The 25,774-nt window shown below is 45.5% G+C and overlaps 1 protein-coding gene across 1 annotated transcript in view; it reads right to left on the reverse strand.

Moving 5' to 3' along the window:
* The window catches only part of INTS6 (integrator complex subunit 6), a 446,084-nt gene that overhangs the window by 281,695 nt on the left and 138,615 nt on the right, over positions 1 to 25,774 (reverse strand). Inside the window, exon 7 of the mRNA XM_069205444.1 lies at positions 13,221 to 13,375. Coding sequence (XP_069061545.1) covers positions 13,221 to 13,375 — 155 coding nt within the window. The remainder of the gene's footprint in view (positions 1 to 13,220; positions 13,376 to 25,774) is intronic.

Below are 25,774 nucleotides of genomic sequence, written 5' to 3' on the forward strand. Positions count from 1 at the left end.
CTACCCAGGCTCAAATTAAGGTTGGATCCATTGTTTAACATACCTGATGGGAGAAGCATTCAAGTGAAAGATACCTTTCATACCAACACAAATAGTTCACGGCTATTTTGAAGAACTGGTAAAAATGTACTAGAATGCAGGGAATGTTAAACAATGAGCAACACTGTGTGAAATAGGTTAAGAATGAAATTCAACTACTACTTGAAAAGAAAAAAATACAATTTATTTAAATAAAATAAAAAAAATTAAAAAATTAAAAAAAACTGTCACCAGTATACTGATGCACATGGATTTTGATGTGGTACAATTTACAAGCATACACATTGTACAAATAAACATTTTTCTGTTTCATTATACCAGGGATAAGAAAGATGATGTGTATTACTAGCTGCTTTGAGGTGCTTGTGAGATTTAGTTAACATATTGCAGGAAGGTGTTGAAAACTGTTTCAGATGGCTCAAATGTGTGATCCAGACAAGCTCAGGAGGCTAAGAAACCACTGCAGAACAGGAGGAAAACTATAATGGTCAACTGTATGCTCTTTTTATTTTTTTTCAACCTGTAAAAAGACCTGCAACTTAGTGATAAGACCAGAAACTGCTTCAAAAGGTGCTACATATGGATCTTTACATAAGAAAGAACTGTACATGATGGTACCACACATATATTCCTTAATGATACATGGTGCAATTCTAATCCGTGTGTGTATATGAATGACTGTTCACAATGTTCTGAAGAGTTGTGAAGAACAAGTGTCAGTAACACTCTGATGAATACTATATCCAAGCACAGTTATCTTTCTTTTTGAATACTCTCAGGAATTGAATCTGGCAAATTTCCCAGTAATGCTGCCATGTGGAAGGTGGCACTGCTTAGCTCTGTCATGACTCCCCACACCCCCGAAGTGACAGAGGGAAGATGCATATAAGCACTGCCCCTGCACGTTGAAATCAGTTTCTTAATCATTCTCTTTCCATGCCCTCAAAAACTAAGCACTTCAAACAAATTGTCAAAGAGAGTGTGCTCAGCTCTAATGTGAGACCTTAATATTATGTACAGAAGTCTAATCCACAGGAGAGGAGAGAGACCTGTGACAAATCTGTGGTTAGAGAGAATAATAGAAAGAGTGTTACTGAAGGTAAATAACATGTTGCTTCCATGGATACTTTTAATTGCAAATCCCTCACCTTTTGATTAGATACCACTGCAGTACTTCAAACATAAAGGGTTTGGGAAGTGGCCTCAAACCAAAAAGACCTGCACGAATAGGCTGCCAAAGTGGACTTCCTGCTTAACCCAACTTTCAAGGCAGTAGTGTTTTGTGAACGTGTGCACCAGTGCCCACACTGTAGCCTGGCAGATGTTTAAACCAATGTAGTTGTAGCAGTTTTGGCTCTGGTGAAATTAGCTTACAAAAGGGTTGCTTCTTGGCCTGGCCAGTTCACCCCAGATTGAGATTCGAAGCACTGTCCATCTTCATGTGGTCCTCTTTTGCACTGCCTTTCTTTCTTCGCTGAGGGAAATACTACAAAAAGTTGGTTATACATACAATGGCGGGGGTGCCCGGACTGTGATTCAGCCCAGTTGCAGTTGTGTATGGACTGTTTTGTGCAAAGGAACAAGCAGCGCTCCGCCTCTAGGTCGCATCTGACTGGACCCTATTATGCCCCCTGTTGCTTGACCCAAAAAGGGCACCTACTGCAGGCAGCCAGGACTTAAAAGTACTGCAAAACGTGGCTGCAGGTGCTCTGACGGAAACCGGCGCGCACTCCCATATGCCAGAGCTGACAATTCAGGCCCAGAGTTGTGCTTTTTTGAGGACCCGCAGGAGGAGTTTGGCCTCCTGGCGGGGCAGTTTTACTGCATGGAACCTCTGCAGCGGCAGTAGAGAGACACTGGAGACGTCAAGATTCTGAACCCTGATGCTCCTAGTTGTCAAATTCTTTGCGATGTCGCTGCCACTAGAAGACTGGTGTCAGGGTTCCAGGGGGCACTCAATGCCAACATGCTACAGCCTCTTACTCAAAAGCAGCAGTGATGCGAGGCAGATTTGGGGTTGCCCTTGACAGACGGTGACCTTCTCAAATAGTGGGAGGCTGCCCCTAGGGTTTCCTGTAATGCCCACTTTAAACTTATTTACTATTATATGCTCCATCGGCGTGTCTTCCCCTCTTCCCCTGAACCCACCCCCAAGAAGCTTAACACCTACTTCCTGCTTACTGTGCACCCGTGCCCCGATGCCACGAGGAGGGCTGTGGGCTCCTCTACATGTTATGGGACTGTGTCCACCCGGCCTCTTACTGGTCTGAGATGCAGCGATTACTGGCCAAGGACACAGGACGCTCGCTGGACCTTTCACCAAGGTTGCATCTTTTAGGGATCTTTCACAGACCGGCTAAATATAGAGTGAACTCCAGGTTAATTGATTTGGCCCTAGTGCTGGCCAAGCAGCGGATAAAAATGGCAAGCTGACCTGGTGGGTAGATTGTTAGGGGAGGCACATTAGGATATGAGACCTATGGATTTTGCACAGGCTTGGGAAGAGCTTACTGGTGTGTTCAAAGCACTGGAAGTTTGGGAGGGATATAGTGAGTCAGATTAGTTGCCCTATACCTCAGGCTTGGACACTATGGAGTTGGCCAGCAACCACAATGGGTTGTTTGCTGTTAAGTGGTGCCCATAATGGCACCCCCACTTGCTTATGCAGATTGATGTCTCAGTTCATGTATCCCAGCGCCTCAGTATGTGGAAAGGAGGGGGGGTTAGGTACTACAGGGTTCAAGGAGAGGAGAGAGGTTTAGTTGTTCTACATGGTCCAAAGGCCTCCCTCGGGCTACAATGATGTGTTCCATGTTTGCCCGCTTCTTTGGTTGAGTGTGAATGTACGGCGTTTGTCGCCCCACTAGAGCCAGCAGCTGAAAAATAAAACAACATTTTATTATTGTTTTATTTTTCAGTTGCTGGCTGAGCCAGCATGTGCAGGGAAGGGCGGGGCTGGGCCATGGGAGAAGGGAGGAGTAGTGGAGTCATTTGGTGCACTTGTCAGTTTGACTGACCGTCTTAGACCGGCCAAACAGACATGCGCACTAAGGTTTCTCCTTGCACAGCCGGGTTGGAGAAACAGCAGAGATTCCCATGCACTGTAAGTGGCAGACCAAGTCACTCAAACCAATACTGGTGCTGCTCTCATGCTAGGTATAGCATGATAGCAGCACCAGGATTGCATGGGAGACCTTGTGCTGGTTCCCAAGGACTGCTGGGAAACCCTCAGGAGCAGAAAATTGTATGAGTGAGGCAGCCGGCAGCGACAGGACAGGTACATTTTATTATTTCCCTAATCCCCTGCCCCCTCATTTGAGATTTTCGGCAGCCACCACTGGCTATGGGGAGATGCTATCCTTGTTGGGGGTGTTACAATGCATTGCTGATAATACTTTGCAGTATATATGAATGGGTCAAATGCCTCTCTGCAATGTGATACCCTTGGTATACTCTCTGCAGGCTGTCATATCAATAAAATCTATTTGTAAAATAGAATGGTCTTTTGTGCGTCAATACAGAAGCTTAACACTTAGGGTTAAGCCAAAGGAGCCTCTTCTCTTTCGTGGGGTGAGGTGGAGCAAAAATGTGGCAGAGTATTAGCTTGGTCAATGTAAAAAAAAAAAAAAAAAAAAAATAGAGAGTCACAAGTTTTGGTTAAAAAGGCCTTCTAGGTCATCAGCACCATTTTTTCTGGGGAAAAAAGATGTTGAACAACAGTTGGACCAAAAGCACCTGCAGTAACTCACACATCGCACTGAATTGATGCAAAATGAGTAAGATGGTGTTGAGCGTAACGAGTCACAATGAGCCGCTGTGCATTGGCTTGAGGGGCGTGCACAAGAGATGTTAAGGCTAGATTTAAACCCCATTGTGACATGATGAAGGGTTTCAGGGGAGACACGAATGTCAGACCTTTTATATAATATATTATATTATATTATATATCACAACTTACAATCTGAATAGAGAGGGTTTATCTGGTAAACACAAGAAAACTGAAGAGGCTGATAACCTATTGCTGAGCCCACTGCAAGACCTTGTTGGGTGCCCAAAAGCAAACATTAACATAACCAAAAGCTAGGCGTGCACAACAGAGATCTCTCAAGCACCACATACACCAGGCAACAAGTTTCTCCCAGTGTAGATTGTATTTGTGGAAGTGCGCCTAGTTAGTTGACAAGTCAAATGCATCTCATTGCAACTATTTCTCTATGCATGGAAGTGTAGTTTGGTGAGGCTTGGTGGCACATTCTGCCCTGTTACTGAGACAAGAGATCCTCCCGAAGTGGTAGCCAGATCAGAAAATAAATACTCATCAGCTCTGGGTTCCAGACTCTCCTGGCCCAGGCCTGGATGATTAAGAGGATTTGGGAACAATCCATCTTGATTCTCCGCAAAACTTGGAGGAGAGGTAGTGGCAAAAATGCATACATAAGCCCTGTGTGGCATCTCAGACGGAATATATCTCCTAGTGAGCACTCTGGAATAAATTCCAAAGCACATTAGTTTTAAAAATGGGTGTTTGAAAGTGGCAAATAAATCTAATCTGGGGCATACCCCACTGGTGGTAGATACCTAGCACCACCGCAGGATGGAGACACCACTTGAGGTCCGCGAGCAGTGATCTGTTACAACGGTTGTATGATGTAATCATGCATGCCTGAACCATGCATGCCTGAAGAATGCAGTCACAACAACCACGTCTTTACCATGCATGCCTTTACAACACATTTAGTTGTAAAAGCATGTTTGGCAAAGGAACATGTATGGTAAATTGTCCCCGCCCACCTTACACCATACTCTGCACTCCACTCGGCACCAGCCCTTAAAATTGCCCCTTTCATCCCCTGCCCTGAGCCCTAAAACCCCCCCCCCACCGTGAGCCTTCAAAGTAACCCCGTCCTGCCCTGAACTACCTTGAGCCCCCCCCCCACCCTGACCCTTAAAACCTATTTTGCCCTGTCCTAAAAAATACCCCGACCCACCGCCCTGAACCTTAAAACCTACCCTACCCTGTTATAAAAGCTACCCCACCCTGAACCCCAATACCTACCCCACCCCATCCTAAAAACTGCCCCAAACTCCGCCCTAAAACCTACCTCGCCTTGTCCTCAAAATTACCCGGACTCCCCACCCTAAACCCTAAAACCTACCTCACCCTGTCCTAAAAACAATCCCGCCCGAACTCTAAAACCTACCCTAAAAACTTCCCCGGCCTGAACCCTAAAACCTACCCCAGCCTGTCCTAAAAACTAGCCCGATCCCCCCACCCCGAACCCTAAAACCTCCCCCACCCTGCCCTAAAAAAAAAAAAAAAAAAAAACCTGCCTGAACTCTAAAACCTACCCTAAAAACTTCCCCGGCCTGAACACTAAAACCTACCCCAGCCTGTCCTAAAAACTAACCCGACTCCCCCCCCCACCCTGAATGCTAAAACCTACCCCACCCTAAACCATACCCCACCCTGTCCTAAAAAACTACCACCCGTCCCAAACCCTACCCTTTTCTAAAAACTACCCCAATCCCCTGCCCCAAACTCTAAAACGTAACCGCCCTGTCTTAATTACCCCACACCCATCCTGTACACTAAAATCTACCCTACTGTCCTCAAAACGACCCCGACGGCCCGCCCCCACCCTGAACCCTAAAACCTACCCCACCCTTGCCTAAAAACTATGAATCCCCCTCCCTATACCCTAAAACCTACCCCGCCCTTTCCTAAAAACTACCCCGATCCCAGCCCTAAAGCCTACCCCGCCCTGTCTTAAAAACTACTCCCGCCCTAAACCTTAAAATCTACCCCACCTTGTCCTAAAAACTACCACAACCGCCGCCCTAAACCCTAACCCACCCTTTCCTAAAAATTACCTCGAGACTCAGCCCACTTACGAAACCTAAAACCTAACCTGCCCGGTCTTAAAAACGACCCCGTCACTCCACCCTAAACGCTAAAATCTACCCTGCCCTGTCCTAAAAACTACCCTGACCACCTCCCCCCGAACCCTAAAACCTACCCCACCCTGTCCAAAAAACTACCCTGTCCTCCCTCCAACTGGAGCCCTAACACCGATCTCTTTAAATTAATTAAAAAACAAACAAAAACACAGCACCTTCACCCCCAAGCCCTCTGACGACACCCTGTCCTTAAAAATTGCCCCCCACTCTCCCCAGCCCCACTTACCAGGCAGCCAGGTACAACCATGAAATCTGGATGAGGAAGGAAGAGTGTCCTACCACAGGTAAGGTTAGTTCAGTAAACTTTAATTGCAGAAGCAGAGCCATCTCCAGTGAGATTTGAAAGGAATCAGAGAAGCCCAGATGCTCGGGTGTAAGGAAATGCCTCCTTGGCATGGTTACCCCCTGACTTTTTGCCTTTGCCGATGCAAAGTTATGATTTCAGGGTGCCATGCCAACCTCACACTGCCTGTGGCAAAGGTAAGTCACCCCTCTAGCAGGCCTTACAGCCCTAAGGCAGGGTGCACTATACTACAGGTGAGGGCATAGGTGCATGAGCACTATGCCCCTAAAGTGTCTAAGCAAAACCTTAGACATTTTAAGTGCAGGGTAGCCATAAGAGTATATGGTCTGGGAGTCTGTCAAACACGAACTCCACAGCACCATAATGGCTACACTGAAAACTGGGAAGTTTGGTATCAAACTTCTCAGCACAATAAATGCACACTGATGCCAGTGTACATTTTGTGAAATTCACCCAGAGGGCATCTTAGTGATGCCCCCTGAAAACATACCTGACTTCCAATGTGGGCTGACTAGTTTTTGCCAGCCTGCCACACACCAGACATGTTGCTGGCCACATGGGGAGAGTGCCTTTGTCACTCTGTGGCCAGTAACAAAGCCTGTACTGGGTGGAGGTGCTTCACACCTCCCCCTGCAGGAACTGTAACACCTGGCAGTGAGCCTCAAAGGCTCACCCCAAAGACTCACCCCCTTTGTTACAGCGCCACAGGGCAACCCAGCTAGTGGAGATGCCCGCCCCTCTGGGCATTGTCCCCACTTTTGGCAGCAAGGCTGGAGGAGATAATGAGAAAAACAAGGAGGAGTCACTGGCCAGACAGGACAACCCCTAAGGCATCCTGAGCTGAGGTGACTGACTTTTAGAAATCCTCCATCTTGCAGATGGAGGATTCCCCCAATAGGATTAGGGATGTGCCCCCCTCCCCACAGGGAGGAGGCACAAAGAGGGTGTAGCCACCCTCAGGGCTAGTAGCCATTGGCTACTATCCCCCCAGACCTAAACACACCCCTAAATTGAGTATTTAGGGGCTCCCAGAACCGAGGAAGATAGATTCCTGCAACCTGAAGATGAAGGACTGCTGACCTGAAGCCCTGCAGAGAAGACGGAGACACCAACTGCTTTGGCCCCAGCCCTACCCGCCTGTGTCCCCAGTTCAAGAAAAACTGCAACAGCGACGCGTCCCCCAGGGTCCAGCGACCTCTGAAGCCTCAGAGGACTACCCTGCATCTAAAAGGACCAAGAAGCTCCCGAGGACAGCGGCCCTGTTCAACAAAACTGTAACTTTGCAACAAAGAAGCAACTTTTAAAGACCACACATTTCCCGCCGGAAGCGTGAGACTTTCCACTCTGCACCCTCGCACCCGGCTCGACCTGCGGAAAACTAACTCTACAGGGAGGACTCCCCGGTGACTGCGAGCCCGTGAGTAGCCAGAGTTGACCCCCCTGAGCCCCTACAGCGACGCCTGCAGAGGGGATCCAGAGGCTCCCCCTGACAACGACTGCCTGCTTCAAGGAACCCAACGCCTGGAAAACACACTGCACCCGCCGCCCCCAGGACCTGAAGGAACCAGGCTCCAGTGCAGGAGTGACCCCCAGACGACCCTCTTCCTAGCCCAGGTGGTGGCTACCCCGAGGAGCCCCTCCCCCGTGCCTGCATCGCTGAAGAGACCCCCAGGTCTCCCCATTGAAACCTATTAAAAACCCGATGCCAGTTTGCACTCTGCACCCGGCCGCCCCTGTGCCACTGAGGGTGTACTTTCTGTGCCTGCTTGTGTCCCCCCACCGTGCCCTACAAACCCCCCCCCCCCCGGTCTGCTCTCCGAAGTCGCAGGTACTTACCTGCTGGCAGACTGGAACCGGGGCACCCCTATTTCCATTGAAGCCTATGTGTTTTGGGCACCACTTTAACCTCTGCACCTGACCGGCCCTGAGCTGCTGGTGTGGTAACTTTGGGGTTGCCTTGAACCCTCAACGGTGGGCTACCTTGGACCCAACTTTGAACCCTGTAAGTGTTTTACTTACCTGTGAACTTAACATTTACTTACCTCCCCCAGGAACTGTTGATTTTTGCACTGTGTCCACTTTTAAAATAGCTTATTGCCATTTTTGCCAAAACTGTACATGCTATTATGATAATTCAAAGTTCCTAAGATACCTGAGTGAAATACCTTCCATTTAAAGTATTGTTTGTAAATCTTGAACCTGTGGTACTTAAAATAAACTAAGAAAATATATTTTTCTATATAAAAACCTATTGGCCATGAATTGTCTTTTGAGTGTGTGTTCCTAATTTATTGCTTGTGTGTGTACAACAAATGCTTAACACTACCCTCTGATAAGCCTACTGCTCGACCACACTACCACAAAATAGAGCATTAGAATTATCTCTTTTTTCCACTATCTTACCTCTAAGGGGAACCCTTGGACTCTGTGCACACTATTTCTTACTTTGAAATAGTATATACAGAGCCAACTTCCTACATCGGCTCACTGGGATTTGAGGCTGCACTGCAGGATTCACATATTTCATTTGGTTTTCTAGATGAAGAGGATATACAAGGACAGCGGTCCAAGCAGCCTCAGAGTCATTCCCAACCAAACATCGAGATCATGCAGAGACTGTCCCAAACTGATTGGCAATTTGAGTAATGAACAAGTTGTTTTTGCAAGCCACAGAATCCTCACTGTATGCAAATTCACCAGAGATCTGACTGGATCAGGAAACTTTTCAACAGTACCTCCTTGCGGCTCCACACTGACACCATTCCGCTCAGAAATGACATGCAGGGCCTACACAGGAGCCACTCCCCTGTGCTGACATCAGTTGCTTTCAAGAATGTCTGCGGCACCAGATGCAGAGCTCCTAAAGCAAATTTGTTAGACTGTGTGCAGATTCCTAAACGTGGACTCTTATTAATGGATATAGTCCAATCACAGAACAGGAAGGATGCAAAGGTTGTGCGGAATCTGCAGCTATATTGAGTCTTTACTGAAAAGAGCAGTACTGAAGTTAAGTAACTTGTTCTTCTGATAGATACTTTTAGCCGCAGATGCCCCACCTTCTGAATAGATACTAAAGAAATACCTATTCAGAGGTGGGTCTGTGAATGGACTCAAACCAGAAAGTTCTGCGGGACAGAGCAGGCAAAAAGACCCTCCCGATGAACCAGACTGTCCAGGCAATAACTCACTGTGAATGTATGGAAGTATGCCCACATAGTCGCCTGTCAAATGTCTTAGAGTGGGACTTCATGAGCCAATTTAGTGGCAGCAGTTTTAGCCCTTGTAGAACGAGCACGCAGTCTTTCTGGAGAGTGCTTTTTGGCTGATACATAGCAGATCTTATTGCAGGGCAAGATCAAGTGAAAGATTGTTCTCTTCTGCACTGTCTTGCCTTTTTTTGCTTCAGGGAAGCCCACAAAGAGCGGATCATCCACGTGGTTGTCTTTGGCGTGCTCTACGTAGAAGCTCAACACTCTCTTGGGTCCAAGTGATGAAGTCTCTCCTCCTCTTCAGTGGGGTGAGGTGGAACAGAGAACTTCGGCAGGGTCATGGCTTGACAGATGAGGAACAGCATCACAAGGTGCAGCAGGAAGGATGCATTTGCATGCAGAACCAGTGTGTCTGAGAATAAGGAAGGGCATGGTGGTGAGACAAACAGCCTGAAGCTCACCCAACACACACTACAGAGGTGATGGCAATGAGGGACACAGACTTGATAAGAAGCTGTAAAGATACGTCAGGACTAAGTTCCCATTGAGGCATGACAAATCAATAAGGGGAAAAACGTGTTGCAGCCCTTTCAAAAAGGGCTGATCCAGCAACGGCAGTAATTCTAGAAGGGCCGATAGATAGCCCTTAACTGTGCCCAAAGCACAGCCCTGCCAGGCAAGAAACAACTAATAACAGAACGTCAGATAACTTGGCCTGGAGGGGTCAAACTGGCATGTGCAGCACCAAGCCACAAATTTGTCCCAACAACAAGCATAAACAGTTTTTGTTGCAGGATGCCTGGCTCTGAGGATTACTTCAATAACCTCCACAGGTAAGCCCAAGGTAATCAGCTGTCACTGCTCAATCTCCAAGCATCAAGGTGAAGACTGGGAGGGGTAGAATTCTGTGCTTGAGCATCTGCAGAGGGGTATCCTGAACACAGGAAATATGCTCAAAGCCCAAGAGTTCTGAATACTATATTCTCCCTGCCCAAACTGAGTGATCTTCTTGAGAACTCAGGGCAAGAGTGGTATTGGCGAGTCCAGAGGTCCACTCAAGGCAGAATAAGCATCCGTGCAAGAGACCTCTTGGAAACTCCAATGCGCAGAAGTCCCGACTCTGAGCATTCCCAGTGGTTGTGAAAAAGATTGAGCCAAGGTTCTCTTCACTAGCACAGGGGACCTTCTGCCACCTCCGAGTGTAGCTGCCATTTGTGATCTGCTTGGTGACAACCATTGAGCTCTTCCTCCCTGGCAGTCAGGGATCCTGCCAGGTGGTTCAGCACCAAGAAAATTAATTGGTGGTCAAGCCATTATCAGTAACACAAGGCCTCATGGCACAGGGTCGGTGAAACCAATTCCACCCTGTTTGGTTGCAGTACCACATGGCGGTGGTGTTGTCCGTGAGGAACTGTACCAGGCTCCCCTTGATGGATGGCAGGGAGTCTTCCAATGCCAAGTGGATAGCCCTCATCTCCAGAAGATGTGTAGGGCCTGGACTCCACTGGCAAACAGAGGCCTCCGACCTTCACCTCTCTCAGGAGGCCACCCCAACCGAGAAGAGATGTAGCTGTCACCAGTCAGCTCTGGGTGGGAAAGGAAGAGGGGGACTGCCACTGATCCAACTGTGGTGCAGTAACCATTTTTGCATATCTTTTGCAGTCCCCTTCAAGAGCTGGACATGGTTCGAGAGGTCCCCTTGATACTGGGCCCACAGAGATTTCCAAATCCCACTGCAGAGCTCACATATGCCACCTGGTGTGCTTGACCAGTAGGGTGCAGGAGGCCATCAGTCCCTGCAGCCTCCGAGTCTGCCCTACTGAAATCCAGGATTAAGTCTGAAAGATTGGGATCATAGCCTCAATGTCCTGGACACACTATCCTGAGGTGGGAGCCACGAAACAGTGTCCAGAATGACTCTGATGAAAGTCTGGTGAGTCAGGTGTGCCTATGGCACGTTGATAGTTAACCCCAAAGATGATAGGATGTTTGCCACGCAGTCTGGAGGAACTTGTCGACTGCATGGGGAAAGCCTGCCTTCAATTGACAGTGCTGAGGTAGGGGGAAGACTGGCACCCCTTATCTCAGAAGGTGTGCTGCCACCACCATCACTTCTGTGAATACCAGAGGTGCGCTGGTGAGACCAAAGGGGAGCACAGCAAACTGAAAATGCTCTTCTCACCACAAATCACATGCAACACTGATGGGCTGATAGGAATATTGAAGTAGGCATCCTACAGGTTCAGCGCTACCATCCAATCTACAGTGTCGAGGACAGACTATACCTTTGCCAGGGTGAGCATTCTGAATTTCTCCTTCAGGAGGAAGGTGTTGAGGGAGCACACATCTAGAACAGGTTGAAAGCCTACATCTTTCTTGACACCACAAAGTAGAAGGAATAACAACTATGCCCTGCTTCTGCCACCATCACTCTCTCGACAGCCCTTTTTGTCAAAAGGTCTTGCACTTCCAGCCACAAAATGGAGAGATGGTCCTAAGTCAGTCGCTGAGAGGATGGTGGAAGGTGTGACAAAGAGAAAGGGCAAAGGTCTCCCTCTTTCTATAGGACCCACCTGTCCAACGAGATTACTTATCAGCCCGGAAAGAGTCAGTGGATTGTGCCTCCCACCGGGTGGCTGCGTACCAGCAAGGGTACGCTAAAGAGATTTGGCAGGTCATGGAGGGTCCAGCTGGTGCAGAGGGCCAACCAACCAGCAGTATCCCAGGTGGATGCTCTCCGGGGGGGGGGTGGGGGGGTTAGGGGCGAAGAAGTGCCAGAGGGAGTTAGCAGGGATCCAAACAGCCAGAGCCTGGCTGCACGGAACTGTTCAATGTGATGTGGGGTGGCTGAAGGCCCGGAAATTCGGGTTGTGCCAAAATCAGCTGTGAAATTGAAAGCTACTCCCATGTTTGCTCATGTGAATGTCAGTAACACCAGTGAGCAGAATCCTACTTCTTATGCGTATTATGCTTACCTGAGGATTTGGAGTGTGACAAAAAAGACCTCCAGAGCAGCTTAGTCGACTGGGACAGAGACCAGGAACAACATCAGGCACTGAGTGGGACATGGAATGGTCTCAACGCTAAGCCTTCTTATGCTTGGTGATGTAAAGTTTCACCTGGCGTTCCCAATGGCCTTGGGGCCACCTGATGGGGATCTGTAACAGAAATGTGTTGGCAAAAGTGCCTACAGAGCTTGAAACCTGTTTTAGGGTGTGAAGTCCCTTGCACACTACAGAAATTGTGTTGAAATGTCATGGTAAGTGTCTCAGAAACCCAAGAAGGTGCTCCAGATCTGCAGCAGTTTGAGCCAGACAAGTGGCACCTAGATAGGTCTTACACAATGTCCAGACAAGAACGGTATCAGTGCGGAGTCGGAAGGCACCACCTTCAGGCACACAGTGATACTGTTGAAAACTTTCCAGATCCTTTCTGATGCTTGGGGAATATTTAAAAGTTATGGAATCTGCGGCTAGAAGGCTTTATCAGAAATAGGTTTTATAATACTTCTGACAAAGGAACAGAGGTCAACTAAAGTAAACCTGCAAGTATTTAGACGGAGGCAAAAGGACCAACTATAAAATACAGGCACAATATAAACATGAACACTTAAAAAATAGACAGCAATGTATTAATCAAAATAATTAAGCTTGTATTAACTCATTCAAATAATCATTAATATTTTATATAACTTTGTTTTTTGCACTTACGAGTGTGGGAGAATTCTGATCAGGCCAAAAGGATTCCGGAATAGGCCAATGGCCAATTGGGACACCAGTTTTAGGATTTGGTCTGACATAGATGAGTTTGTGACAGCTATGCCAAGGCTGGGGTCCAAAGGATCTTACCGTATCTGTCTGTCCATCTGAAGAATAAAAAAATAAAAAATAAAAATACAGACTCAATTTTGTAATTCCATCATTTGGGTAACAAAAGTAACATTAGAACGATTCAATTTAGATTATCTATTTCTACATGAAATGATGAAAAAACTTCGGGGGTATGTTAAAACGTGCATAACACATAACAAATGTTCCATAAGTAACATGAAGTAGAAAGTGCACAATAAAAAGAACCCTTTATCCAGTCTTCCACATGTCTTTTTTTTAAATTCACACTTATCACTTAGTATTAATTTGTTGAAATCCCCATCAGTACCTTTGGTTAAAAAAAAAAAAAAAAGGAAAAGCTTATTAAAAGGCCATTAAAATGATTATAAACATACACTAAGGGCACTGCTGAAAATGTATCTCACACTTCTTAGGAGGTTACCTACAAGAATCTTGAAATGTCATGTTTAAAAATAGCTTAAGATTCCTAAATATATTTGTGAGTACTATGGGGGTCTATGGCGTAAATCCATTGTCTAATTGTGATGATCAATCTAATTTCTGCCTTGTAATTGGTAGTCCATTTAACGACACTAGAACACAGGAACATACTAAGCCAGTATACATTTGGTGGACAAAAGTATGGACATGATATGTGATGAAAACCTAAATGCTACAATTCATAAGAATAAGGTACAGTTTTGTCATATTAGGCAAGATGTGGGTTTAGAACTTATATTAAAGGAATGTGACTCTGGTTTACTCCATAACTGACAACCAGGGGTGTTACGGATACTGAGAGTATATAAAGATTATTCCTAATTTGAAAGTGAAAAGAAAATAATTGGAAGTAAAAATAAAGTAAATTTTATTGACTGTTGTAGGGGTGATCTTTGACACATGGGCAGCATAAGCATTTTCTAGTCCACCTCAGTATGTGCTCTTCATTGCATGTCAATATTATAAACTGCCTAAACATATTTTTAGATATGTGAGTTTTATACCAATATTAAGTCATGCAATATCACAATTAAACATTGAGTGGTCCAGTGGAACACAGGAGTGAGTGTGAAGTGTATATTAATCGCATTACATTTAACATGTTTAACATCGAAAATAGAAATATAGAACAGTTTTGAGTACAATGTTTGAGTTTTTCTCAATGAAAAGTAATTACTTTAGGTCAGCGGTTCTTAACCTTTTGGCTTCTCTAGACCACACAGAATCACTACTGGAACCTAGGGACCCCAGCCTAAATCATTTCTACTATTCAAACCAACACGCAAAAACACAGAAACAAGTATACATCGAACAAATTGTGAAATATTTCATTTAAATCAAACAAAAACATAAAAAGTATATATTTGAATGAGAAATTTGGAGCTTTAAAATAAAGGATTTTAATTCCAAAGGATGAAGTGATACTCTAGTACTCTAAACTCTAGCTTGTAGCACAGTTTCTTTTTACTCCTAATGCATGCTGTCTTTTTTGGTCAAGGACATCAGTGCTCCAATTGCGGCCACTAATTGTTCACACTATATTCTGTTTGCTGCACTTGTGCTGCTTTCACAATTCGAGTTAAGGCTGCCAACGTAATTTTTAGCTTCCACTTTCAAATACTACAATACATGACGAGATAACCCTTTTGAGCTCTCCCATAAGGACTTTACCAGGCCTATGTTGCTGATAAGGGGAGGCAGTGGCAAGATATACTCCTCAGTAACAAAAGGCTAGTCATGCCTTTTGAAAGTTCAGAAAGTGATTATATTGTGCAATGTGGCTCTTTGTAAGTTAAATAATGAGCAAATCATTTCCACTTAGCTGCATAGCACACCAGTGTAGTCTTCTAAAACTTGTCAGCACTCCTCTGGAAGTTGCAGATAGCCAAATTCTAAGAATTCAGGTGTGAGATTGCAAGATTAAGTGTTCTATGTTGTGGGTGGAGCCAATGACCTGATGCTGTGTGCAAATGCCTGGGGGCACAGGCAAGTTTACTTGGATAAACATTTCCAGAAGCAGCGAGTACCACAGCTTCCACACCAACCTGTGAGTAATTAGAATGAACCTTAATGATTCATGCTGCATCTTCCAGACCAAGTATGGAATCAGTGGTAGATTTGGGAGGGGGTGGAGGGAGCGTAGGTAAATATATCTGACTAACTGATCTGTTGTGAAATTTCCTTCGAACTGGGTGTGGGTACCTGAATGTGAAGCTCTGTGATTGTGGATTCTCATTTGTTGCAAAGAGGTCCATCACAGACTTCCCCTCAAGCAGACCGCCACACTGAAGCAGTTCAGGAACAACCTCAAGACCTGGCTCTTTGATTGAGCAGGGCGCCCCCCATTCAATGCCTTGAGACCCTATAGATGATTAGTTGCTCTGTACAAATCCTTGATTAAGAAATATTCTTAAAGTACCTAGGTAATTGCCCATTCGTGTGTCTATTGGTGAGTTTCAAAAGGCAAGCCTGTAAAGCTATTGTCCTACTCCTGGTGGCATTATCAAGAAACTTAAATCAAGACAAAAACGAGTTCTGAATGCAGCAGCCAGACTCATTCTGGACATCCCCTGACATAGCTGAATCTCCTCCCACTTCAGAGACCTACACTGGCTCCAGTCAACAAGCGCATCACATACAAACTCCTGATCCACACCTTCAAGGCACTGCACAACAAAGGACCAGCATACCTCAACCGCCGCCTGACCGTCTACGTACCCAACAGACGTTTCAATTCCTCCCAGCTTCCTTTGCAGCCATTTCCAAGATCCGGAAAAGTACAGCAGGAGGAAGATCCTTCTCCTGCCTAGCAGCCCAGACATGAAGCACGTCCCCTCAAGCTCAGGCAGACCGCCACACTGAAGCAGTTCAGGAACGACCTCAAGACCTGGCTCTTTGATTGAGCAGGGCGCCCCCCATTCAATGCCTTGAGACCCTATAGATGATTAGCTGCTCTGTACAAATCCTTGATTGACTGATAGTGTTCCGCTAGGAGGTGCACATAACGAATTGCCCACTGCCAAACTGTCTACAATAGCTTCACCAACTGTAAAGAGTGCATGCTGCCTTGTTTTTTGTATGTAGTATATAGTGGTCAGGTTGACTAGGCAAATGAGTATTCTTGTTCTGAATAACTGAAGTTGTGAAACCCTGGCAATACTAGCTTCACTGCCTTCAGTTGCACCAAAACGATGTGCAGGTATTGTTGATGCAGAAAATAATGACTGCATTTTCAGAAGGCCTGTGTGTGCTACCTCCCACCCACTTTGCATGTGTTTATGGTCACTTGCTTCTGATGATGGAGGAATGGTCTGCCCAGTAACAAGTTATTACTGTTCCACTACTGCAGTTTGTGCTGAACACACAAGATATTCTTGCAGAGGACGTATGGGCAATCAAACATTTGGAATTAATACAATGGAAGACCTAATCATTCCCTACAGTTTCATTATCATTTTCACTGTCTGAAGATACTAGGTCAGGTAATGGGGAAGCAGCATTTGAAATGATACTACTATCGCTGCTGGAGGAGGCTTTGCCTGTTACTGTATCGCCATAAGAATGAATTTTTAGAACTGATTGAGTGATATGGCTTTTCGGTGGTTGCGAGCGAGGCACTGCACTTGGCTGAAGCTCTTTACCACCCAGTCCTCCAGGTATTTTAAGACATGAACACTGCTGCATAGCAGATGCACTTCTACCACTACTTATCTTTTGGTAAATAACAAAGAGGCTATTGTGACCCATAGAGAAAGAACACTGAATTAGTAAAATAACCCACCAACCACAAAACTGAGGTACTTGCAGTGAGCTGGAAAGAGAAATGAAAGCAGCATTCCTTGACATCATGGGTCACAATGAAGTCCAAGGCAATGAAATGATGCCTTGGAGGGTTGTCATTTTGAAGTGCTCCAGCGTGATGTACTGTTTGAGAAGACTGAAGTTAAGTATCAACTACAATGTCTCATCTATGAAAATATATAGTAGACTCAGTAAATGAGAAGTTCGATAGCTCCTCATTAGAGCAGTGCCTGCACTTCTTCCATCAACAGGCGTGCAAGTAAGGTGGTATATTGGGTAGCAGGTTGTGGATTTCCAGACAGTACTAGGTTTTTGAGGGAAGACAGTGGAGAGATTCCATCTGAGTTCACATCCTTTCTCTGAGGAAGGTTCAACCTGATGCATACCCCAAAATGTGTTGAATGATTGAAAGTGTACAGAAGATAATTACTTGGAAACTGAGGCGTCCCTTGCTTTGGACACCGCTGGCTTTTTGGCAAAGGTCTCCACATCTTCGTTGAGCACCCAGTCGTGGTTATCTTCGGGAACTCTGCTGAGGGCATCCACTTGTACATTCTGAGTGCCTGGAAGGTGAGTTGACACTATATTTAACCTCCTGGCTAGGAGCCAGTGCCATATTGTCTGGGACTCTTGAGACAAGACTCTGGATCTGGTACCCCTCCGCCTGCCTGTTCAGGTAAAACATGGTGGTTGTATTGTCTGTCTGGACAAGCAAGGTGTCGGTGGTGAATGATGGGAGAAATGCCTTCAGAGCTAGGTGCACCGCACGGAGCTCGAGGAGATTGAAGTGGTATGACGACTCCTTGGGAGACCAGAGGCCTTGCGTTTGTAGGTGGCCCATATGGGTTCCCCATCTGAGGAGAGGGGCATCTGTCACAATAGTCTGTGCGGGAGGCTGTGGACAGAAGGGCATCCCTCTTTTAGGAGATTGGTTGGAGAACACCACCAAGCGAGGGATCTGACTGCGTGGGTGGACAGAAGAATTCAGTCTCCCCAGTTTCCAGACAGTTGATTTCATTGGTCCTCCAGGCACTCCTGAAAAGTTTGCATGTGGAGGAGAGCATTGGCTGTCAGGAAGATACAGAAGGCCATGGAGCCGGAAAGTGAGGAGACTGTGTGCACGGTTGGGCGATGCATAGTTTGGAGTGCACAACATTTCTGGAGAATAGATAAGCGTTCTTCCTCAGAAGGACACACTTTTGCCTTTATTGTGCCTATGGTAGCTCCTAAGTAGTACAACTTCTGGACAGGAACTGCCATAGACTTGAGATAGTTGACATGAAGCCCTAGCCAATAAAGGAGATCGCATGTCCACTCGAAATGCAGTTGGGCTTCTGCACGGGTGGATGCCTTGATTAGTCAGTCATCCAGATATGGATAGATGGAGATTTGATGTCTTCAGAGATGTACTGCCACCGCAGCCATGCATTTGGAAAACGTTCTGAGTGCTGACATGAGACCAAATGGTATGACGATGTATTGGACGCGATCTTGTCCCACAACAAACCTCAGGAGCTTTCGATGCTTTTTCGCGATGGGGATATGAAAGTAGGCATCATGTGGGTCTACTGAGCAAAGCCACTCCCCTTGATGAATCTGGGGGCATACTTGGTGTAAGGCCAGCATCCTGAACTTTTCCTTTCGGATTCATTTGTTGGCAATCTTCAGGTCAAGAATGGGTCTGAACTCTTTCTTGTCCTTTTTTGGAACGAGAAAATACTTTGAGTAAATGCCTTTTCCCCGCTGGTTGAGGGGAACAGGTTCCACTGCTTTCGTTAAGGAGGATGGAAACTTCGGCCTTTAGAAGGGCGAGATGAGAAGTGGTGGATTTCGGCGGAATGCTTGGGGCAGAGTGGAAAACCTGAGACAATATCCATTCTGTACAATGTTCAAGACCCAAGCGTCTGTTGTAAGTCGTTGCCACTCTGCCAGGCAATTTGTGACGCTTTCCCCCCCACCGGAGTGGGTAACTGACTCGGGTGAAGGAAACTTTCAGGGTTTTGAGGCTGAAGGTTGTCGAGAACCCTGATTGGGATGATGTGTCGTTCGTCCTCTCTGGTTTTCGCAGAGGCTGGTAAGATCTTTGGAACTGCTGGTGAGATCTTGCAGGGAGCCACTGAGGGGTTTGAACCCTCAGAGTAGAATAGCAACGTTGGAAAGGTCAGAAGGGCCTTCGTTGTTCTTTGGGTTATTCAAGACCCACTGCTTTCAATGTGTCCACCTCAGCCTTCATCCTTGCCATCTCATCGTCGGTGTGAGAGCCGAATAGAGTGGAGCCTGAAAATGGCAGGTTCAGAATCTGCTGCGGAGCATCGGCTTCAGTGATGTTAGACGCAGCCATGAATGTCTACTTAGCATTACTCCATGGCAGTATGTATGCGCAGAGAGCAAGGAAGAGTCCGCCGCTGTACTAATGATCTTGTTAGAAACCATGGCACCCTCTTGGACGATCTCCAAAAAATCCTCCCTATGATCTCTAGGGAGGTGTTCTGCAAACTGGAGTAGGGAATCCCACAAGACCCTATCATATCTGCCCAAGAGGGCTGTTGCGCTTGCCATCTTCATAGAGGTTGAGGCCGAACTACAGACTTTGCGGCCTGTTGAATCCACTTTCTTACTCTCTTTGTCAGAAGGAGAGGTAGAAGACGGAGAGGTAGCGTGGGATTTGCGGGCCGCCAATATTACCACTGAATCAGGTGGAGGGTCAGAACGCAGAAACAAAGGATCTTGCTCTGGAGGACAATACTTTTTCTGTAATCTGGAGGGAGCAGACTTAGTCGTAGCCGGCGTAAAGAAGACTTCCATAGCAGGTTCTAGAAGGCCAGGTACCAGAGGTAGCAAAGGTCTGGCGGATATGCGCTATTGGAGAGTCTCAAAAATATAAACGAAGTAGATGGAGTAGGGACAGTCATCGGATTGTTGAGTTTTGTTGCACCTCATCCCAGAACTTCATGAAAGGTATTGATATCAACCGGTAAGAAACGAGGTGGAGGTGAATCTGTTAATGTAGGTGAGTAATCTCTGGTAGAGAACAAGGAATCTCTCTGATGGGCACGTGATCTTGATCTATATGTCTAGATCTGTCTCACGAATGTCTTGACCTTGAGCAGCCTGATGACTGATGGCCATGACGAGAACGGTGGCGCGATGTTGAACGCAGTCTGGGAGCTGGGGCACTGACAGGCACTGGAAGCGGCGTGGGTGCCGGAAGAACCAGAGCAGTCGGCCACAGCGGAGTCAGACTTTGTGAAGTTTGAAGAGGCGGCGTAGAAGCTGGTGGAGGAGAGGTATGAGGAGAAGGCAACGAAGGAAGAAGCACCAGAGTAGGGGAATGGTGCAAATCCGATGATGAATAGATCCTTCACTGTTTGTCTCCTCAACGTCAAGGGACCCATCGACGCCCATCTTTCTCTCAGACATCTAGGTGCCGATGTTGAGTGTGACCTCGACGTCGAACTGCGACGTCTGCATTTTTGCCTCAATGTCATTTCCAACGACGTCGATATGGTCCTCGACGGCATGTGTTGTGGAGTCTTCGACGTTGTGCGGTGTCTTGACATCGAGCGGCGACGCTTGTGTGACGTCAAGCCAGACTTCGACAGCGAGCATGTCGGCGCCGTACCACCTCTTGATGTCGATCTCCTCGACGCTGACCGGGACTGAAAGCGTTTTCTAACAGAAGAACGCCTCTCAGACCTTCCACGTCCACTGGAGGCTGAGGGAAGAGCCCTAGTGGAAGACTGACATTCCCCTCGCTCAGAGGTCCCACTGGTTTCACCTCTCTGCTCTCCCTTGAAGGCGAATCTTCTCCTGTCACGCAGAGTACGTCTGGAAAATGATTTGCAGATGTTACAGGAGGCAGGAATGTGTGAAGATGGCAGGCAGATTATACAGACCTCGTGAGAGTCTATTTTGGCCTTTTTTCTGGCACATAGTGGACATTTGTCAAATAGAAAAGGCATCTTTACAGGGGAAGGAAGCCTTAATTCCAGTCAGAAAAAGACAAAAATCAAGAGAGAAAGTCAAAAGATGTCGAGTGAAGTAGTTGTCACTGAAAGTTTCACTGTATTTTAGAAGAAAAAAAGCTAAATAGGTCGAGCTCAATGCTCCAGGGTCCTGTCAGCACGAGCCAGAAAAAAGAACTGAGGTAACTGCCTCTCTCTAGGCATGATGGGATACTGGAGGACTGGCTGTTTTAAAAGTCACAGTCCTTCTTCTTCATTAATAATGGCAGCCTATGGGCTACACTGCCCATCACTCCATCATTGTTTTGCAATATAAAAAGGTTTGTGAAGGATTTTTTTCTGCAAACGTTTCATCTCATTCAGGCATTTGAATGCATGCGTCTCAAATTTGTCCCTTTTCAAAGCAAACTGGGTGAAGAATTTTGGACACTGTAGCCTTTCCTCTAGGCTGCATATGGACATTCTTAAGTGGCAAGCCTTCCTGAAGTAAGGTGAACATGGACACTTAAGAAGTTAAATTGCAAAAAGTGCTCCGGTGGTCCCCGCAGGTGGGCGGAACTATTCAACACTTATGACTATACATGGAAATCCCCTACGAGAGAACCCAGTACACTTCAAAGTTGCATTGAAACCTGGCAAATGAGATGGGGCGGGGGGTTCGGGGTTACTGCAACCAGAACCCAGCTTCCTACAGCTGTGTTTTGCAGCATCAAGGCTTGGACTCTGGAATTCAAAGTGTCTCTGGCACCAAATGTGCTTTTCATGTCTGAGTCTTTGGGGACAATGGAGAGCAGAAACTGTCAAACCCTTTTTGGAGAAATCTCTGAGCTTAAGCCATGGCTAGCTTGCAACCAGTCCTTAGCTGGAGTACAGGCACCACTCTAGGTCGAGCGCAAGAAGGAAGAACCTTGGTGAGTGGTGTTTGCAAAACCTTACATGTGATCTTAGTCCCCAGATGTGGGTTTAGAGGGGGCCTCTGGAGATCAATGTTCTCCAAAGTCAGAGTCATTGAAGGACACATTCTGGACACCACTCATCAAGGGGCATTAGACTACAAGATACTCAGACCCTATCAATGTTAGAGTAAGTCGCTTCACAGTTCGCAAAACCTCGTCAGGACAGTGGCTAGAAGAGCCTCAGCGATTAATCCTACTATGCTTCTACTGTCTATCCCTATGTTGCTGGGTGGTCTTTTCGCATCAAAAGGCTTTACAAGCCAGACTTGTCATGGCACCTCTGGAGGCAGTGGATACATATGCAATGTACATTTGACAATGGGAAATTAATATTGCACTTACTGTAAAATTTAAGTGGCATGTACTCCATACCACCAGCCGCCCCAACTGCCATATAAGTTATTCTCATATGACCTGACCTAGACTTTTCAGTTTCTGTACTGCAACAGTCTAGGAGCACTCGAAAATGCACTCAAAACTGATGGAGGTTATATAATTTTTTTATTTTTGTTTTTTAAAACACTTCAGTGGTCTCTATTTTCTAGTACCCTGTGGCTTTCAGGAGTCATCTCAAGCTTGAAACCTACTTCAAAGAAAAACTTGCAAGCTCAGTCCGTGCAGAACACTAGGTGACAGCAGCGTCCACAGCATGTGATCTATTTTACAGTATATTCAGCCATGAATCAACCTAGGTAACGCCTGCTGTATCATCTGCTTCTGGTGTGAATAAGAATTAAATCTGGGCTGGGCTGTTCCATTTGGAGCAGGGACAAAACTGATTTGCACATAGCTGGGTTCAAACTGAGGTGCAATAGTGTGCAAAATAACAATAGATTGGGATGAGACCAGAGTAATTACCAAGGGTTGAGATTAGTTCAAGTATTCCATCCATTACTTTTTTGTATACTTTAGTGTGACTCACAGTTCTAGAAGTTACAGAAGGCGATGGGCTTACCAAAGAAAGCCAATTCGACCAATTCTTGAGACTTTGGATCAGTCAGCCATTAGAAAATGTAATATGCATTAAAAAATAAAATGTATATTATATATATAAATAAATAAACACACATACACACACACACGTCCAGTAGAAGGTGTCTGCAGAAAGGCGTAGACATTTTTGTTTGGAGACAGCATTGAATTCACAACAAATTTAAAATAAAGCAGATGTATATTAATGGAAGAGACATTGTCCTCTCCTTAATCTATGATTGGTATGGTGCAGCTGTTTGGTGAGCGGTTTCTCTCTATTGTGGACTTTATGGGGATTTTGTGTATATATATATATATATATATATATATATATATATATATATATATATATATATATATATATATATATATATACATATATATGGAAAATGTCACTTACCCAGTGTACATCTGTTCGTGGCATGAGTCTGGTGTTGGGCTCGGAGTGTTACAAGTTGTTTTTCTTCGAAGAAGTCTTTTCGAGTCACGAGACCGAGGGACTCCTCCAACTTCGATTCCATTGCGCATGGGCGTCGACTCCATCTTAGATTGTTTTCCCCGCAGAGGGTGAGGTAGAAGTTGTGTATGTTAGTAATAGTGCCCATGCAATGGAATGAATACGTATGTACATAATAAAGGTTAAAGTAATATATTTACAAATGTACAAATGTTGAAGATCTACTTCTAAACGGCTACAGGCTCCCGGGGAGGCGGGTGGGCGCATGTGAATCTGCAGCGACTCATGCCACTAACAGATGTACACTGGGTAAGTGACATTTTCCGTTCAATGGCATGTGTAGCTGCAGATACACATGCTGTGCACCGACTAGTAAGCAGTTATCTCCCCAAAAGCGGTGGTTCAGCTATAGGAGTTGAAGTAGTTTGAAATAATGTTCTTAGTACAGCCTGACCTACTGTGGCTTGTTGTGCAGTTAACACATCTACACAGTAGTGCTTGGTAAATGTATGAGGCGTAGACCATGTTGCTGCCTTACATATTTCGTTCATTGGAATATTTCCTAGAAAGGCCATGGTAGCCCCTTTCTTTCTGGTTGAGTGTGCCTTTGGTGTAATAGGCAGCTCTCTCTTTGCTTTAAGATAGCAGATTTGAATACACTTAACTATCCACCTAGCAATGCCTTGTTTTGAAATTGGATTTCCTGTATGAGGTTTTTGAAAGGCAATAAATAGTTGTTTTGTTTTTCTAATTAGTTTCGTTCTGTCAATGTAGTACATTAGTGCTCTTTTGATGTCTAATGTATGTAGTGCTCTTTCAGCTACAGAATCTGGTTGTGGGGAGAACACTGGTAATTCTACCGTTTGATTTAAGTGGAACGGTGAGATAACCTTTGGTAAAAATTTAGGATTTGTTCTTAGAACTACTTTATTTTTATGTATCTGAATAAATGGTTCTTGTATGGTAAATGCTTGAATCTCGCTCACTCTTCTTAGAGATGTGATGGCAATCAAAAATGCAACTTTCCACGTTAAGTATTGCATTTCACAAGAATGCATGGGCTCGAAAGGTGGACCCGTGAGTCTTGTTAAGACAATGTTGAGGTTCCATGAAGGAACAGGTGGTGTTCTTGGTGGTATGATTCTTTTTAAGCCTCCCATAAACGCTTTAATGACTGGTATTTTAAATAGTGAAGTTGAATGAGTAATTTGTAGGTAAGCTGATATTGCGGTGAGATGTATTTTTATGGAAGAGAAAGCTAGATTTGATTTTTGCAAATGTAGTAAATATCCTACTATATCCTTTGGAGATGCGTGTAATGGCTGAATTTGATTATTCTGGCAGTAATACACGAATCTTTTCCACTTGTTTGCGTAGCAGTGTCTAGTGGTAGGTTTCCTAGCTTGTTTTATGACCTCCATCCATTCTTGTGTGAGGTGCAAGTGTCCGAATTCTAGGATTTCAGGAGCCAAATTGCTAGATTCAAAGATGCTGGATTTGGATGTCTGATCTGTTGTTTGTGTTGTGTTAACAGATCTGGTTTGTTGGGTAGTTTGACATGAGGTACTACTGACAGGTCTAGTAGTGTCGTGTACCAAGGTTGCCTCGCCCATGTTGGTGCTATTAGTATGAGTTTGAGTTTGTTTTGACTCAACCTGTTTACTACATATGGAATGAGAGGGAGAGGGGGAAAAGCGTATGCAAAGATCCCTGACCAGTTCATACATAGAGCATTGCCTTGGGATTGATCTTGTGGGTACCTGGATGCGAAGTTTTGGCATTTTGAGTTTTCCTTTGTTGCAAATAGATCTATTTGAGGCGTTCCCCAAATTTGAAAGTAATTGTTTAGTATTTGGGGGTGAATTTCCCATTCGTGGGTTTGTTGGTAATCTCGAGAGAGATTGTCTGCCAACTGGTTCTGAATCCCTGGAATAAATTGTGCTATTAGGCGAATGTGGTTGTGAATCGCCCAATGCCATATTTTCTGTGTTAGGAGGCACAACTGTGTTGAGTGTGTACCTCCCTGTTTGTTTAGATAATACATTGTTGTCATGTTGTCTGTTTTGACAAGAATGTATTTTTGGGTTATTAGGGGTTGAAATGCTTTCAGCGCTAGAAATACTGCTAACATTTCCAAGTGATTTATGTGAAACTGTCTCTGATGTACGTCCCATTGTCCTTGGATGCTGTGTTGATTGAGGTGTGCTCCCCACCCTGTCATGGAAACATCTGTTGTTATGACGTATTGTGGCACTGGGTCTTGGAAAGGCCGCCCTCGGTTTA

Source organism: Pleurodeles waltl, chromosome 8 (assembly GCF_031143425.1).
Source record: "Pleurodeles waltl isolate 20211129_DDA chromosome 8, aPleWal1.hap1.20221129, whole genome shotgun sequence".
Classification (NCBI taxonomy): Eukaryota; Metazoa; Chordata; class Amphibia; order Caudata; family Salamandridae; genus Pleurodeles; species Pleurodeles waltl.